Source organism: Bactrocera tryoni, chromosome 5 (genome assembly GCF_016617805.1).
Source record: "Bactrocera tryoni isolate S06 chromosome 5, CSIRO_BtryS06_freeze2, whole genome shotgun sequence".
Taxonomy (NCBI): domain Eukaryota; kingdom Metazoa; phylum Arthropoda; class Insecta; order Diptera; family Tephritidae; genus Bactrocera; species Bactrocera tryoni.
In genome coordinates, this window is record NC_052503.1 from 65,826,259 (window position 1) to 65,844,107 (window position 17,849).

Below are 17,849 nucleotides of genomic sequence, written 5' to 3' on the forward strand. Positions count from 1 at the left end.
TCAGAGCAGTTAAATGGAAAAATATTATTGTTCATGTTTTGTTTCATAAAAATGAAGTTTACAAAGCCAAGGTCTAATTAATAGATTTCATGGGGAAAACATTATATGTATAAAAATTTAATCTAATTTAATTTTCTGATTAAGTTTTGCGACACAACTGTGATCGTAAAATAACCGCCTAAAGGTATACTACGGCGATCAGTAGAATTTCTCCGAAAGAAAAGTGGCCAACTATACTACATATTTTTAGGCGCCTATGAATAATTGCAAATGTATCTTTAGTTTGTGTGCATTTTGATGCATTTTGGTACACAATTCTTGAACTTTTCGACACTGAGTTCATTCAGCCGTGTTTAGAAAAAGTCATTAATGTTATTACCAATATGTAACAGTATTTTTGATTGCTTGTGTTGTGAGCATAAAGAGTAAGTAAGCCATATTTTTGGGTTTTCTTCGGTAAAGGCGAAAATGCAAGTGAATAGTGTTTATGGTATTATACCGTAACCCCCAATCACGCGCAATTTTTGTTGATTAAATTCCGTTTCTATCATTTTGCTGTCAAAGATTCAAGAAGCTCTTAAAGACCGTTTGTTGGAAATGCTAGTAAAACAATGGAAATCGAACGTTGAATAAGCGCTTTTTATATAGCTATATACGGTGTTTAACCGGTACCAATCTACTTAAAAAACTGTTATGAATGGAGCTCGTTTTGTGGGTGCTTAAAGGCAAAAAGCCTTATGGACCAAATTTCCTTTTGTGAGTGGCAGCTGAAACGCAATAAAATCGATCGAATTTAGAAGAGGATGGCTAAGAAAATTTCAAGCGAATTCAGCCTGGTTAAATAGCGGTGAGCCAACGCAAACGGTGGCCAGGAAGGTTTTGGTATGCATTTGGTGCGATTGGCAAGAGATCATCTACTATGATATTCTTACTTGTGCTTTAAAATTTTAATTTGGGCCTGTACTATTAACAGCTGGATCGCCTGAAAGAAGTTATCCAAAGAAGCTGCCAGCTTTGGCCAAAAGGAGACGCATTGTGTGCAGATAGAACAATATAGTGACTTGCCAGTAGCCCTGGTAGCTTGGTTGGAAGGTTCGTGCACATCCATATTACAATATTGTGATATGATATGACCTCACACCAAGTGATTGCTACCCCATTCTGTGCGTGGCGAATGATTTTGTTGGTGAAAAATTTGACTTGAGAAAAAGCTTCACTATTCCTTGGTTTTATCAATAGGGGCGAGTAAATTCTTCACATTAAACTAAATATAGATTTCTTTTCAATAATGCAGGTATAGTACTATTTGAAAAATTTAAAAAAATATTTGTTTTTGTATTTTAAAATTTTTTTATTGTGTTAAATAAATAGTGTAGTGTTATTATACAGATACTTGTTTTACAAAACTATTATGTGTGTAGTAAGTAGAGCCCATAGTAGAAAGAGCAACCCCACCTGAGTGTTTGGGAGATAATTCATAGCTTATATTTATTTAAAATTTCGTTATTTACATTACAAAAACAATTTCAAATTGCTTATAATATAATATATTTATGTAATTATTTGTAATTAATTATGCCTCTTATTGGTTAAGCTAACAAGCAAAGCTTAAAATTCCTAATTAATTCTATTTAGTATTTATAAATACACCTTGCGACCATCTGGTGTTATGTAATGCGTAGTGACACCCTGAGCATTTGTTACATAAATATTGTGGTCATTATCGCTGCCACGTGGTGAACGGGTTGTTGTTGTATAGCGTGTCGTCTGGTACCGACTGCCATAACGGTTATTGCTAACATAATTTTTATTTGGATAATCATACTGATTACTCGAGGAGGACGAGGAAGAAGAACCATAGTAAGGACGTCTTTTACGATTGGCAGAACTGTTGGCCGCCGAGTAACGATTGCTATTGTAATCGGCTGACGAAGTGTGTGAGTCATAGTAGCTGGTTGGTCTTGATGGCGTGTAAGTATCGGCGCCACGATTGTAGTGTAATCTATTATCGTTGTAAACGTGCACGTTGGTGCTACTGACCGTATTTTGCTGTTGCGATGAAGTAGCACTTACATAGATTGGACCCAAGGGTTTGTCCTCATAGTTGATGCTGTTATCTGCATTATTGGCGATACTATTATACTCCGGCCGATGGCTATCGGCTACCACTAAGCGATCTGCCTCTGCATTTTGCATATAGTCTTCGTAGTTGGAGGCATACAATATGGGCCTGTTCAAAATTTTACCCTTGCGTATGTGTTTCTCGTAGTGATCGGGAAATATGATGCGTTTACCGCTTTGGGGCTCGTAAACAACATCAAACTCCTCACGTGGTTGACGTAACGGCGCGTAACTGAGGTTGTCGTTGTCGTTTTCGAAAACCACAGCTTTACCACGCCGCGTTGGTCTAGTTTGCTCTACGTTGTTGTACACTGAATCGCTTGGGTTCTCGTCGTCACGAAAATGTATGACGCCATCGGGTCTTCCGTTTTCATAACCGTAATTTTCAACGTCTGCCTTCACAGCCTCATCGTATGTCTCACTTGCTTCGACTTTGGAATCAGTTTCAGCGGGAAATTTGAGTTTTCTCTCTGATTTGGCCGCATTAAACTTGTTGATCACTTCCTGCAAATATATATCTTTCAGACGCTCGTCAATTTCACGTGCTTCATATTCTGGAAAGAAATGTGTTTCGTGTTCGCCACTTTTGAACACCACGCGTCCTTGCGTATCACCATACTCCGCGCTCTCATTTGCTTCATTCGTATGCTCATCGTCGTCAAAGTCGACACCATCTTGCGTATCCTCATCATCCTCTTCATCATGAAAGTCTTCCGAGCCAACATCTGTTGGAAATTTTAAGCGTACTTCTACAGTTTTCTGGTTTTCGTCCTCAAACCTAATGGCGCGCTTAGCACGACTGCTTCTACGCTGATATTCCACACCGCTTATATATTCGGAAAGTATGTTACTGAAGAAATTGCCAATGCCTTGTGTAATATCAAAGCTGGCGACGGTTGGTGGTGGTGTGGGACGTGGTGTTGTTGTGGTTACGGGTGGGTCGGCGCCTGTTAGTGCTGACAGCAGGCTGAAAAGTGAGGTCCCACCCGAACTACTTGAGCTTTGAGTTTGCTGCGCAACGCTGGGTTTTTGCTCTTCCGCTTCGCTGAAGAATTTGAAGAAACCACCGCGATGATTGTTCAGGTAATAGAGAATCTCGTACTAGAGGGGAATTGGAAATAATAAGTACTTAATATCTGAGAAAAATAATGTATGTTTGGGTATATTTTGGCTTGCCGAAAGGGTCATGTCTCTGGTTGGTGCTATAGAACCGGAGCTAATGGATGTTATTGCATTGAATATTTTGTTTTCTTTCACTTCATATCTAGGGTGTTCGTAACCGTTTTACCACTATCAACTGACTTTTCAGTAGACTTTTAGTTAGTCATTTATTTTCTTAAACTTCTATTTTCAGTTAGACTTCTGAAGACAGTCAGTTATTGCGAAATTCATATGTGGGTGCCGAAATACTGCTAGTAATAATTTTGTCTTCAGTCTGTTTGGTATGTCTCAAGTATACTATTTTACGAAATTCGAGTTGATCCTCATCTTAGAAGTGGGATTTGTAGCCAATTTTGGAATAAAAACTTGGATACAGTATTGCAAAAATTGCGTCCTGAACCCATCAAAATGTCAGGCAAAGCTTAATTTTGCCTAATAGGCTGATAGATTAAGCATCCCTTCACAAAATATGTGTGTGGGAACCTTTGAAAAACCCCAATATTACATCGAACTTACCTCATTCTTCGGACACTTCGCATAGGTCTGCGTACAACTGCGCTCACCACCGCTGATGCCCAGCAAAGCGGCACGTCCATAAATGAGCGCAGGTGATTGAGCAGGAAAACCGGCAAGGAAGCTGCGAGTAGAAGACAAGAAGTTTCATTAAGTACAGAAATTTATGGTAGGCGAGAAAATCCAGCAATTTAATGTAAATTTTAAATGAAGAACAATATGTCGGGTAGTTCAATTCGGACTCCGGTAAGCTTTGAATTCAAAAGCAATCACTGCACAGCATTAGTGTTAATACCCCGTAACATTAAAATTGAATTACTCTTACCACAGGCACAATTTTCTTACAAGTATGCTGTAATACCTGCATATGTCTCTACAACTCTCGTGTCTTCTACCTCTTCATATATATGTACATATATTTACTTACTTCGTTATTGCCGGCGACGTGACGAAGCCGGGCAATTGTCCTCGTTGTGTTTGACTAGCAATCATATTGCACAGCACCTTCGGCACACATTCCAAGTCATCATTGCGTGCAATATTCTCCAAAGCTTTTATGAGTTGCATGTTCGGTGGACGTCCACCTCCACCGAGCGGCCTGGTACCAGTTAATGCATGTAACAGTCCCCCACCACCACCATTGCCGCCCAAGAGCAGATTAGTGAACTGTGGTGCATACTGTTGGGTGCCGGTGAAGAATGAGGCCAGGGTGGCCAAACCGCCCATACCAGCACCGCCAGCTGAAGGCTGTTGCGGACGCTGAAACTGCGGTGGTGGTGGACGATAGCTTGGTGGTGGCGGGTATTGCTGAGGAGGTGGGTAGCTCTGCGAAGGTGCATAGTTTTCGGAAGGTGCATAGCTCTGTGAAGGTGGGAAGTTCTGTGAAGGCGGCAAGCTCTGTGGCTGCTGGTAATTTGGTCCGGATGGGTAGGGCTGTGGTGGTCTTTGTCCACTACTCAAAGCGGACTGAAATGTTTGTGGTGGCGGTATTTCGCCCAATTGATACTGATTGTAATTGTTGTCGTAGGTTGGTGGACGTCTTATCGGCTCATTGCCTTGCGGGTAGTACGTTGCACCCTGTCGTACAGGTGGTAATGGACGAGCGGGTGCTGTTGGTGGCGCTGGCGTTACATACAAGATGTCATTGCTGTAATGTGGCGGTGGGCGCTTGTAATAGCCGCCATCACCACCCTTGCCACCCTGCAAATAATTACCAAACTTGTTTGCATAATTAGAAGACGTCAACTCTGGTCTGCCCGTCTTAATGGCTGTCGCTATTGGGGTCGTCTCCGTTACATATGCTGATTGCTGTTGGTAATTTGGTGGGTTGTCTTGTCGTTGCGGTGATTGGAAATTCGATGTTTGCTGTTTGTAGTAACTGGGCGGTGGGTAATCATGCGAATCGTAGGAAATCTTTGTAGCCTCACTTGGCGATACACCCAATTTACCCTCGAACGGACGTTCGGTTTGTGTTTCGCCATCACGTCGATTGTAATCGACGCTGGTCGGCGGTGAGGTTATGCCAACTTCATAACGATTGCCAGTATACACCGGCCGATTGTAAGACGGCCTCACTTGCTCGTCGAATACATATCCTGGTCGTTTATTTTCGCCACCCTCTAAGGCAAATTGTGGTCGCTGTTGATTGTATATGGGCGAGGAGTGCTCGGCACCCACAACCAACATAGATTGTACGGTGTACTCCTGCGGTCGGCTCGCCTCGGCATATTGCGCTTGTTGATATAACGGCTCTGGTGGCGGTGGCCGATAGTTCTGCTGTTGTTGCTGTCTTTGGCTGGTGTTGATCTTATTAGTGTAAGGGTCACGATAGATCAGTATGGGTGTAGTGTGTAATTGCGCGGGCACAAGCGTTTGCTGCGTGGTCGTTTGTTGTTGTTTGGAGCCGCTGTAAAGATACTTTTCGATATTCGCATTGTTACTGACTAACGCGGCGGCAAAAGGCGCCTGCTCTGTTTCACGTGGAAATGCGAATTGCTTATCGTCTTTATTGTAAGTGGCCAAACCATAAGGTCCACCTTTACTTATATGCTGTGCATGATAGTTGGGTTCGAGATAACTGGGCGGATATTGCTTGAGTGTTGATTGTGCGTCGGAGGGCGTAAACGAGATTATTTGTGAGGGTCGAAAGTTGGTGTTATCAGTGTTGGATTGGCGACGCTCAATCTTGTCGGTGGCAGTTGATAATACCTCTGTTACCTCGGATAACAGTTGAGAAGGTCGAAAGTCTTCATTGTAGGGTGCCGAATAACTGGAAGTGGAGTGTGGATAATAATTTGGAAGATTAATAAAGTTTTATTGACTTAAAAATAACCATTATAGTATTGAAAAAAATAAGTTCTGCTTTAAATAATAATTTTGTAGTGCTTTGGTGCTGAACTAATAGTTTTTATTACAAAATTAAAAATACACTTGAACTTCTACGGGTTGACCGAATCTCTCATTCTATATATTGTAATATTTAAAAAAATTTATGTAAATGTATGTAGTAGTGGCACAAATCCTTCAAAGACATGCCTCTTTCTGGACGACCTTCAACCTCTTCAAGAGATTAAAATATTAAAAAAGTGAAGCATATGGTGCTTGAAAATCGTCATGCAATCAATGCACTAGAGAGATGGCAATAGCCCTCTACATCTCGCGTGAGTCCGTTCGCATGATTTTGGTGAGCTGAAACCAAAAAACAACGCAAAAGTCACTTAAAAATCAAGGTAATGTTCATTGTTTTATTCGAATTCGTGGTTTGGTTAATAATGAATTTGTTTCGGAGAGACAGACGGTCACTAAGGAGTCCAATTTTGCCGTATCATAATAGACCTTTTTTGTAGAGCATTCAATTTCCTACAAAATCTAAGGAACAAGATATTTTTTCAAGTAGTTGGAAGCGAGATATAAACTTTACTATCTGATAATGAGAAAAAATAGAAAACTTTAGTAGTTCAAAAATCGAAAGAAATAAGTAAAAAATTACATATCCATGCATGCTTAGTATATGGGTTATAATGATTGTGCTCCTGAACCAGACATTTTTGTCGTCAAGGCATTGCCGATACTTTGCTAGATTACGTGTGAAGGACGCAAATGCATTCATAACAAAGCAAACGCGATATCCGGCATAAAAATATAGCAGAATAATTGGAGTATTGATAAAAAGGTGTATTATAATTTGAGATATACAGAAATCTTTTTGAAGCATTGCACAGAGCAATGCATTATTTAAACGGTAACGATGAAGTTTATGCGTACAATTTGAAACTGATCATACCTAAAAAATAATAAAATTGCTAAATATTGGGAATGATGAGTTCGATGAATGATATACCGCGTGCATTCCAAACGACTGATGCCATAATCTAGCAGCCGATTTTTTTGTCTTTCCACGCTTGAGAACTGTTTCATAATATGCAGTCCACTAGGCACAGTCCAAATTAAACTTTACTTTTCTCCAAAAAACATATGCTTTATTAACACACGCAATTTCTTTTGATAAATTTTTTTGTAAACTAACGCAAATTGCTTCACCTAAATGCTATATCTCCTCAACTAATAGTTATAATCTAACTAATAGAAATCATATAGGTGGTATTAGTAGTACTATCTATGTTTCAACCACAATAAAACGTGGACGGGTAATCTAGTTAAGTACTATTTTGGGATACGCTATTCCAAGTCAAAAATTGATGATATTCGGTTTATATGTATAATATGTCCATTGGTTCACCATAGTTCATGAAATTATCAAGGGTTTGGTAAGATTTGCTCTGTTTTCTGTCCGCTGAATCTTTATTTTCACTTTACTTAAAAAATCAGATGACATGAAACAAAATAACTGAAATATTTTTAAGATTAGTTTTGTTTTAAAAATAAGGATTCATCGAAGTTAGCAGAAAGGTAAATGTCGAAAATATATTTTATATTTCAATAAAACGTCAACGCAGTCGGCAATCTCTTTATAAGAACTAGCAGTAATCTACACATTGATCCCTTTCTTCCATCACTTTAAGACTCTAGTTCTCTCTCTAGTTCTCGCTCTACTCGCTTTCTTTATTCCTTGCTATAATTTTAAAAATTAAAACTTATCAGGAATGATTACGGATATAGTTTAACTTAATAAAGAAGCCTTATCCTACATATGGCTCCAGTCTGTCAACTTCAGTTTCCGGAACGGTTACAGCCTTCATATAATCTGTGTCTTTCATTATTTACCGTATTTGAGACCATTAAATATTCCACCTTTTAACTTTGCCATACTTAGTTCGGAGGCTGTTTACAAATGTCACTAAAACAATATGCTTTTTCACATTCAACGCTTTAACAAATTGTTTTACCATTCCTAACTTGATAATGTATTAAGTTCATTTTTAAAAAGTACCTTGAAGTGGTTTCACCAACTTATTTGCACCCATTGGTATACTGTACTAATATCTGGGTATTTAGTGGAATCATTGAGAGAGATTTTTATTGAATAAAATATAACAAATTCTAGACTGTAATCCTAGATACTATCTTCAGATTTAACTTTTAGTAAAACTATTGAACTTTCGCCAAATTTTTTTTAGCTCCTTATCGAAGCCTGAGGGTGAAGAATACGTGATGTTTTAAGTACGAAAATCCTAATCATGAATGGAATAATAAATTTGTATTACCTCCATGTCAATATTCAACAATATATTATATATGCAGTTATCTTAAAAAAAGAGCACATTCCATATTTTCATGAATAAAATCGTGATCTGGACACTTGAAAGCATGAAAACTTGCTGAGACATTCAGGGCAACAAAAAAAATTTGTTTTTGTAGAGCTGTGTAATATGTCATTCAATCTATTTAATAATACACCTAATATAATTGTAATCTTTTCACGATTTCATCGAATAATGAATGTTGAATTCCAACGCAGCATTCCTTAATATAAATATTTGCCAACACCTGCTCCTTGCAGCCTTGGGAGAGTATAAAGTGTTGGGGTATACTCGAACTTGTTATAGTTATATAATATTAATTAAAAGTATTATAATTTTAGCAGATATAAATCATATTTTTATTTTTGTTTTATAAGTTCTGTGTCAAACGTTAGCCGGTGTCTTCCGATGTTTCTTCAATTTCTTTCCCTGCTTTCAACAACTACTATTTGCAACTCCAAATTCAACCCAAAAGTTTCCTGAACCTTAATCAGCATTAAACATCAACAATAAATTCTTCAAAATGCAACTTTTGTCATTACTCATTATGCGCTCATCACGTCTCATTGCATATACACACATACAACAAACACTTACCTCTCATAATCAGCGATTGCACCCACATTGCCACCGCCACTCGCCATTTGCGTTTTCCCGTTACCATCGCCCGTGCTACCGGTGTTACGTATGCCCGCCACGTAGACGGCAAACGTTATAATTAGAATTGCAATTTGTTGCATACATTTAGGTGGTGAGTGCAACATTATAACGAAAACGGTGAGCTACTTGGTTGCGTTAGGCTATGCAGACGTGTAGAATCGCTGTGCTGAGAAAAGAAAGTAGAAGAAAATAAATATGAAAAGAAGTTATATTATATAAAAAATTAGACACATACTCAGGCAACACTTGGCGCTACTTGACTTTGAATTATTTCAGGCAATCAGACAGCTACTGCTGCCCACTCACACACTCGAGAGCCGGCGCAGCACGCGCCAAAGCAATTCACACTTCGTTGTCTGTCAGCAGTCTGCGCTTATGCTATAGTTCTACTTGAGCTTCTTTCTCTGCTAATATTTTGTTATTATTGTTGTTGCATAAATGTTGCAGCAAATGTCAACGTTGTCGACGTCAGCAATTCATAAACATAAGCCAGCAGCAATTGCAGACAAGCGTTGATAGTCTTTAACTAATGTGCTTATAAGCTGACTCCATTCAGAGGGGAATGCATGTAGAGGTAAGTCGGCTGTGAGTTCAGGTTTTGGGTTATGTCTGCAATGCGTTGCGACTTGTCACCGCGCACTTGATTTGGTCTCTTCGAGTATATTATATCTGGAAATGCGGAAAAATTGCAATTTTTCTTATTTTCCGTGCGCTCCTTGGGGATCCTTACGCATACATATATACAAATACAAATATATATATGTAGCTCTGGCGTTTAAGTCGCAGCGATTTTCACTAGTCGCTCATCTACTTGCTTCTTTACTTGCTTCACCACCCGTGTCTCCACTCGATAGTCCCCTATTCGCTTTAATACACACTTCTCCACTCGTTTCACTACTCGATCTTCTACTCGCACCTTTACTCAGTCCTCTACTTAGTCTACTACTTGCCCGCATACACCCTTTTTAATTTTATGCTTTCTTTCTTTCTTTTCCTAGCAGCTACTTGACAATTCTCACGTGTTCAACGGCGACAATAAATACTTTAGTCAATTCACCCGCAAGCTTCGTTTTTACGCCGACTCTTATTTGTCTGCTTTCCGTGTATTTGCATTGCTTGCTGCTAACGCTGCTTATGGATATCGGGACGTTTCCACCAACCACTGTTTTTAGAGCAATTCTAATTTTTCCTGATTATGCAACGTCACAGCATTCCTTAGCTGCCGTCGCGGCGTCTTTACCGTCCTTAGCGGATTATGTTGATTTCGTCTTTCACAGCGGCTGTCGGTGTGCCTTGTTGCCTGCAAAGTTGTCGCTATAATAAATGAAGAAGTCCGTTAAGTAGTGGAAATATTACGCCAGTATTATGAAAGACATGGAGCCTAAAATAAGTAGGGGTGTTTAAGTGTGTTTGTGCGCGCGTGTGTGTGTGACAGCTAGTATCATAGAAATTATTGCATGCAAATTATTCAAATTATGTTGATTGAGTTGCGTTATGAGTGCTGTGACTGACTGTACGTGAGTTATTTCTAATGAAAATGTTGGAGTTCACAATTTTCGTAAGCAAGAGAGTGTCTCTTCTATCAACTAAATATTTTTATTGCTTTAGCTTAACCAAATTTTCACTGTATTTGTATGTAAAACTGTATTTCGATACAATTTTATTTGCAATCCATAGACATTAGTACTTAATTTTCTACTAATTTCAGTAAATTAAAAATATATTATGCAATCCGAATGCAAAGAGCTATGTATTTGTTGCTGAAATGGCTTTTGGTATGTGAGCGCCGCGGCGTATGAGTAACATATACCAATCATACATAACGCAGCTTAAAATATACATATAAATTTGATTAATCTAAAGAAATTATACGCCAATTTCACTTGTTGGAATTGTTATAAAACAATGACCTTCCTAAATACTGATTTTTCTTTAACACACACCAACAACTATGCAGCAAGTGGTAAATATTTGTCAACAAACAACCGCTTACATCAGCACCTTTTTATTCGCTTCACGAGCGCATCTAAGCGCGTTCGTATTGAGAAATAACATTGTGAATATGAAGACTCAACAAGCTTAAAGCTGATTGTTTTGTTTAATATATTAAAAAATAAAATTTCAGTTCAAATACGTAGTTTATACTGAATTAATTACGTTCCATTATGATATGAGAGTAAATGAATATACACATTCGTCTGTGTACCTTTCACATTTGACCGGGTTTTCGAATAGGTACGATATTATTTCTAATTGTCCTTTCGGCTATTTTAATATGTCATGATCTGTAAATCAACTGTCAATAAAACGGAGAACCGCTCGAAACATTGAAAATATTGATGCTCTTCAGGCAAGAGTTGCTGAAGACCGCAATTTGTTGATTCCAAAACATTCTCAAAAAATGGGACTGTCTCTAAAGACAACCTGATTTCATTATATGGGGAATGGGGAGATATCATTTCATGGGGAATATTGGGGCTGAAAAAAGGACGGGTTGATCATTAATTTGGACATTGTTCAGCTATACTTGGAAACGTATTTTCATAAGGATTTTTTAAAATAAACAACTCACATATTGACCGTTTTATTCTTCATAAGGTTTGTTAGAAAAATTAAAATCATTATATACAGCCGTTGACAGCTAATTAGAAACGCTCCCTTTTCTGTAGGTGGCTGATGAGTAATAATAAATGAGTAATGGTAAAAAATTTCAATATACCATTATTTATATTCCTAAAAGTCTGATCCGTCAGCTTAGATTTCTGGTTCAATCTTAATTTGTAACTTAATTTAATCAAGTATCGTTAGATAAGAAAAATAACAAGCCTTAAAAGATTTAGTCAGTATATAATTTGCATAAAATCAATAAGAGTACACTAAAGAACCTTAAACTATAGCAAATAATTATTCAAACATTAAAATACCGAAAGCCATTTTTCTGTTCAATCGAGTTGATTCAATGAATTGAATGTGTTATGACAAAAGTTATGTAAAACAAGTAAGGAAGGGCTAAGTTAGGGTGTCATCGAACATTTTATACTCTCGCATGATAAAGTGATAATCGAGATTTCATTATCCGTCATTTACATATTTTTCAAATACCGTATTTGTGTAAAGTTTTATTCCGCTATCATCATTGGTTCCTAATGTATATATTATAGAGAGAAGGCCTCAGATGGAATTCAAAATAGCGTTATATTGGAAGAAGGCGTGGTTGTGAACCGATTTCACCCATATTTCGTGCATGTCATCAGGGTGTGAAGAAAATATTATATACCGAATTTCATTAAAATCGGTGGAGTAGCTCCTGAGATATGGTTTTTGGTAAGTGGGCGACGCCACGCCCATTTTCAATTTTTGAACTGTATATGAAAATGCCTGAAGGAAACGACTCTATAGAGTTTGGTTGACATAGCTATAGTAGTTTCCAAGATATCTCCAAAAAAATTACGTCGAATGCCCCTCCCTAATTCGATCCTTTGTGCCAAATTTCACTTTAATATCTTTATTTATGGCTTAGTTATGACACTTTATAGGTTTTCGGTTTTCGCCATTTTGTGGGCGTGGCAGTGGGCCGATTTTGCCCATCTTCGAACTTAACCTTCCTATGGAGCCAAGAAATACGTGTGCCAAGTTTCATCATGATATCTCAATTTTTACTCAAGTTACAGCTTGCACGGACAGACGGATGGACAGAAGGACGGACAGACGGACGGACATCCGGATTTCAACTCTACTCGTCACCCTGATCACTTTGGTATATATAACTCTATATCTGACTCTTTTAGTTTTAGGACTTACAAACAACCGTTATGTGAACAAAACGATTATACTCTCCTTAGCAACTTTGTTGCGAGAGTTTAAAAATTGTGAATAGAATAATATAAATATATAGATGGGGAATGCTTATAGGACCTCTCATATTCAATTACAACAACAATAATATGTAACTTAACGCCCAACATCATTATTAGTACAGTTACAGTACCAGTAGCTCAAGAATTATTAGCCAAGGAGTCAGCATGTGGCAAAGTAGCAAAACTTGCAACACCAGAAGATTTGCAAGTACAATTTGAGTAACGGAGCATTTGTAAAGTGAGCAGAAAGTTTAATGGTTGCAAGTAGAAATACGGCACACACAAACAGAATGAACTTAATATTGAACTTGTTGCAGCAAAAAGATTTTGTTGTTGTTGTAAAGCATGTTTTCTTACTTCTGTTGATATTGGTTGCAAATAGCAACACTAGGGCGTGTAATGTTGCAGCAATAAAAGCAGGACGATTACAAAGCGCTGCGAAGCAATCATGTCAGCAAGCGTTGTTATTGCACGGCCAGCTGCAACCGCCCAAGCGTCGAGTTGCACTTGTTGTTGCAACAATTACTGCTTGCCAAACATAGCATGGCAAGAGATTTTAGAGTGCAAAGGAGTGTCACAGTCAGCAAGCTCAACTCAAATATGCACATTTGTCGCAACACACACACACGCGCACATACCGCTTTCGACCATAATCGTTAAAAAGGATGCAACAAGGAGGATGCACAGCTGCTGGGGCACTGTAGCCAGTGTATTTGCCGCTTGTTGCACGACATGTCGCAGCCGGAAATTGACTAGTAACGAATGCATTTCGTTTGTTAATGTAAACTGCGTACGTGCAACGCATAGCAAGCTCCGTGGCAGCTCGGTGACAACTCAAGCGTCAAGCTTGTTTGTTTGTTTGTGTGTGTGTGTGTTGGCGCGCACTTGCCAATTCACCGTGAAGAAGTATCAATGTAAAAGGGGCATTTAAAATTTTATTACACCCACTGGAAGACGTGATTCCGGTTTGCAGTGCATGCCGTTATACGTTTTGGCGTTGCCACCTGCGGCGAAATTTTAAACGTGACATTTGCCACTGTGAGTTAAAGTTTTCACCGGCTTACGCGGCAGTCGCTGCGTCGCATCTCGTTTCGCGCCGTTAGCTCGCATTACAAAACACCGTTAATATCACTCATTTAAGCCACGCGTGTGTTTATTGCACTTACACGTACTCTCACCCATACTAGGTTAAGCGCAAGTAAGCTGTTTGCTTGCTAAGCGCTCTCAGTGCCCCGGCGAGGGTCGCAGCAACTTGAGTGGTGCCACTCAAGTTCAAGTTTATTGGGCAGGTTGCGGCTTGCGTGCGCAATGAGTTGCGACTCTCGCATTGTTTTAGGGCAATTTTTCGGTGTTTTAAGCATGACTAATGTGCAGTGCGTTATTGCTGTGGGGAAAGCGAAACTGCTCGAGATACTGTTAGTATAGCGATTTCAGTTTTAATTTTCAGATTCTTCTGTTACAGCGCGAAAATATATGAGCATGACTTTTAAATGGTTTGAAAATTGTGTAAATTTTGTTTATGATGCTAAATTGGCATTATCGTAAGCTTTTCGCAAAATCACAAAATATATGTATAATTTTGGAAGCTATTTTATATGTTTTTGAAAGCTTGTAGATTTTGCAAGTCGCAGCTTGACTGTTTTTTACGTTAAAAATCTAAAGATATTGAATTTGCCAAATAGATGGTGAAATTTTATTATTATTCCATTGTTACAATATTCCGAACTTGCGTTGGGAAGCCACTGCCCTTCTGCATCTGTATATGTATGCCAAACTTTGTACCTTAAAAAGCTTTTTTTCTGTAGTTCTCCTTTATTTCTTTGTTATGGAGAATATAAAATTGATAGTATTCACGATTAAAACCGAAATACAACTTCCTTCTTTCGGTGAGACTGCAATTTCTCTCTCCCCCACATAAAAATATGTCGCTCGATTTCATACGGAAAGTAGCAACATCTATCTGCAGCTATAAGAATAAAGGAATTTAGTCATTAGTAAGAGAAAGTTATGAAGATAACGACCATCGGAACCAGTTTGAAACAAATTTAAATGAATCAGACTATATCTTCCTAAGATTGGATTATTAATTGTTACTTCCAGGTGAAAATAGCATCTAGATGTAACTGGAAGAGAGGTTTAGTAGGGGCGATGAATACTATCCCAATCTATGCCAACGGCTAATAAGTGGACTGCTGAGTAGGACGGGCGAATAACTCGAGGATGTCGATATCGCTCTCTTAATCCGTCAACCAAACTCAGCTAGCATCTTCCAAGTGAAAGTACTAAGGATAAAGAAGTATCTTGTATTTATATTTGATAACTATGGTGGGATACAGAAAGATATCAAATACACAGATGAAAGCTTAGAATTGCTAGCCTTGTTATCGCCAAAAATTTATTTCGGAGTAGTTAGCAAATGTAGAAACGCTTTAAGCTTGTCACAGGAATATATTTGGCAAAGAAAACGCAGACGTGTTGGCCAAGTTAGAAGTCACACTGGATGAATCCCTGGCAGAGATAAGAACGTGCTCGTTACTAACGACCAAGAGCAAGTTCAGTACACAATTTGAATAAATAGCTCAGAACAGATGGAAATCTATAACCAGATGCTGTATAGCGAAACATATAAATATGACAAGACAAGAACTAAGGGCTTACTAAATAGGTCCAGGAAATGTATATACAGACTTTACAGCGAGCATAACAGGGAATTGATAATTTGGAGAGGATGCGTCAAAATGATAATGCTCTATAACAATATTTGCCGCAGCTGCAAACTGGAAGAACAGACAAACAGGTCTCCACTTCCTCTGTGAGAGTTGTTCAGCTCTATCAAAAACCCACACAAACAAACAATGTTTGGAATCCATCAGAAATCAAATTTTTCAAACACAATGCTGAAACGTGATAAAAAAAATTAAAATGCCTTACGATAACGTACTAAAATCGCGTATCTAGCGCTAATTGAGCCCGAAGGCGCAGCATTCTTATCTAACCAGTTTAATATGAAGAAAAGCTCAGCCGAAAGTCATTATTATTTGGTCGGCTTTTATTAAAATTGGTGGTTTTTGAGTGGAAAATATCCTGAGTGGTCAAAAAACTTTGTAGATGATGAGTTTTTGAGAGTCACTCAAACAACCATTTAAAAATGTTTAAAGCAATGAAATCGTAGGTCACATGAGATGAAGCCAATAAACGTTGTTAAACGAAACAAAAACACTGCTTAAAAGCTACAAAAACTAGTCGTTCTTGCATCGGGTTGTGGCTGGTGATGGGCATCTGAATGGCAATCTGATGGCAATCTGAACTGCAAAAAATCGAAAAGAATACGCAATATACGCAAACCGGGTGAAAACATTAATGGCGGACTTGCTTCACACGCCTAGACCTTGGCCATGATTACCATTAGGACAGGGTATCAAAAATTGGGTTGATTCATTCTTGCCCGCTGAATCCGTGCAGTACTTTTATGTTGGAACAAGCAAATTTCCAGAAAGATGAAAAAAATGTTACAGCTTTAGACGGGTAAGGCTTTGCATACAACTTTTGTAAATGTAAATTCTTCAATAAACCTTTAAATTGTGGAGAAGTCAGTCATTAATATGACATATAGGGTAATTGAACTGACAGAATTCAAAGTTATTCTTCTTGTCAAACTATTGAAGTACAAGAGAGAAAGGAAAATAGTCGAAGATGTTAGTTATCGGCTGAGTAAAGAAAGATAAAGTTATTGAGATGTAAACGTGAAAACGAAGAACCTTGACTCAATCATCCGAGAATTTTCCTTTATTTGCAAGATCAGAGCAAGATAACTCACAAAACTGAGATACAATTCGACTTTTGAAAATGCATAACCGAAGGCGAATCATCTTTGATCTTTCACTTAATTTAGAAGAATTTCTGCACAGAAAGATAGAAATTCAGTAATCTATTTAAGATAAGGAGTATGTGATATTGATATGTGGTTAATGAAATCTATTTGATAACTTTCAGCTTTATTAAACACCAAAACTATATATTCATCTTTTTTTTTATGAAACACATTTAATAAATCAATTTATGGTTTACTATATTGGTTATGTAATTTTTTAAGCATTTCGTCACACGCCTTCAAATGTATTAAACATTATTTTACGAAAGTCTTTAAATCATATTTGTAGATGATAGGTTCATTGACTACAACTGCATGGAGTTGACGTTTTGGACAAAGTTACAACATCCCACAGCCAAAAATCTGATTATTACTTCATCAAAACCCACGTATGAGTCAAAGCATTACAACAACTAATTTTTGTACCGTTACACTGTTTGACTGCTTCACGCACCAATTTTCCGTACATAATCTTTCGCTTTTATTCCATGTCTTGTATGTGGGCTTTATGAGCTTATTAAATTTGAAACAACGTCCCACTGGAACGGCTTACAACACTGCGATTTTCCGCGCCACAACACTTTCTTCCAACTTAATTTCTCTTATTTATTTTTAGATATTAAGAAGGTATACTACACCTTTCGGTTTTTTCTTTCATTTACACGTACCACAATAACTGCACTTATTTAAGCATTGTGGCCCTGTAAGCGAAAAGCCCGCGTGCTGGAAGTGAACCGTGCAACGTTGTTCACGTAACCGCGCTTCACAGACAATGCGCTTATTGTTGTTGACTTTGTTGTTGCTTTTTATATTTTCTTAATATTTCACTTTTGCTTTCGTTTCTCTGTCACCGTTGTTTACTTTTCGCGTGTGCCTTTGCACTGCTATTTCTTCGCTGGCAAGCACAAAATATATTTTTTGTTTCGTTTATTTCTTGGATTTTCTTTGTAATGTTGCGCATGCGCT

General features: G+C 38.0%; 1 protein-coding gene across 1 annotated transcript; it reads right to left on the bottom strand.

The window, feature by feature from the left end:
• Positions 1–1,638: 1,638 nt before the first annotated feature.
• On the bottom strand, positions 1,639–9,259 carry LOC120779086. The gene is made up of 4 exons (XM_040111237.1): positions 9,093–9,259; positions 4,223–6,064; positions 3,799–3,919; positions 1,639–3,222 (listed from the first exon to the last, which is right to left on the bottom strand). The coding sequence occupies exons 1-4, from the start codon at positions 9,257–9,259 to the stop codon at positions 1,639–1,641; spliced, it is 3,714 nt and encodes a 1,237-aa protein (XP_039967171.1).
• Between the last annotated feature and the right edge of the window lie 8,590 nt (positions 9,260–17,849).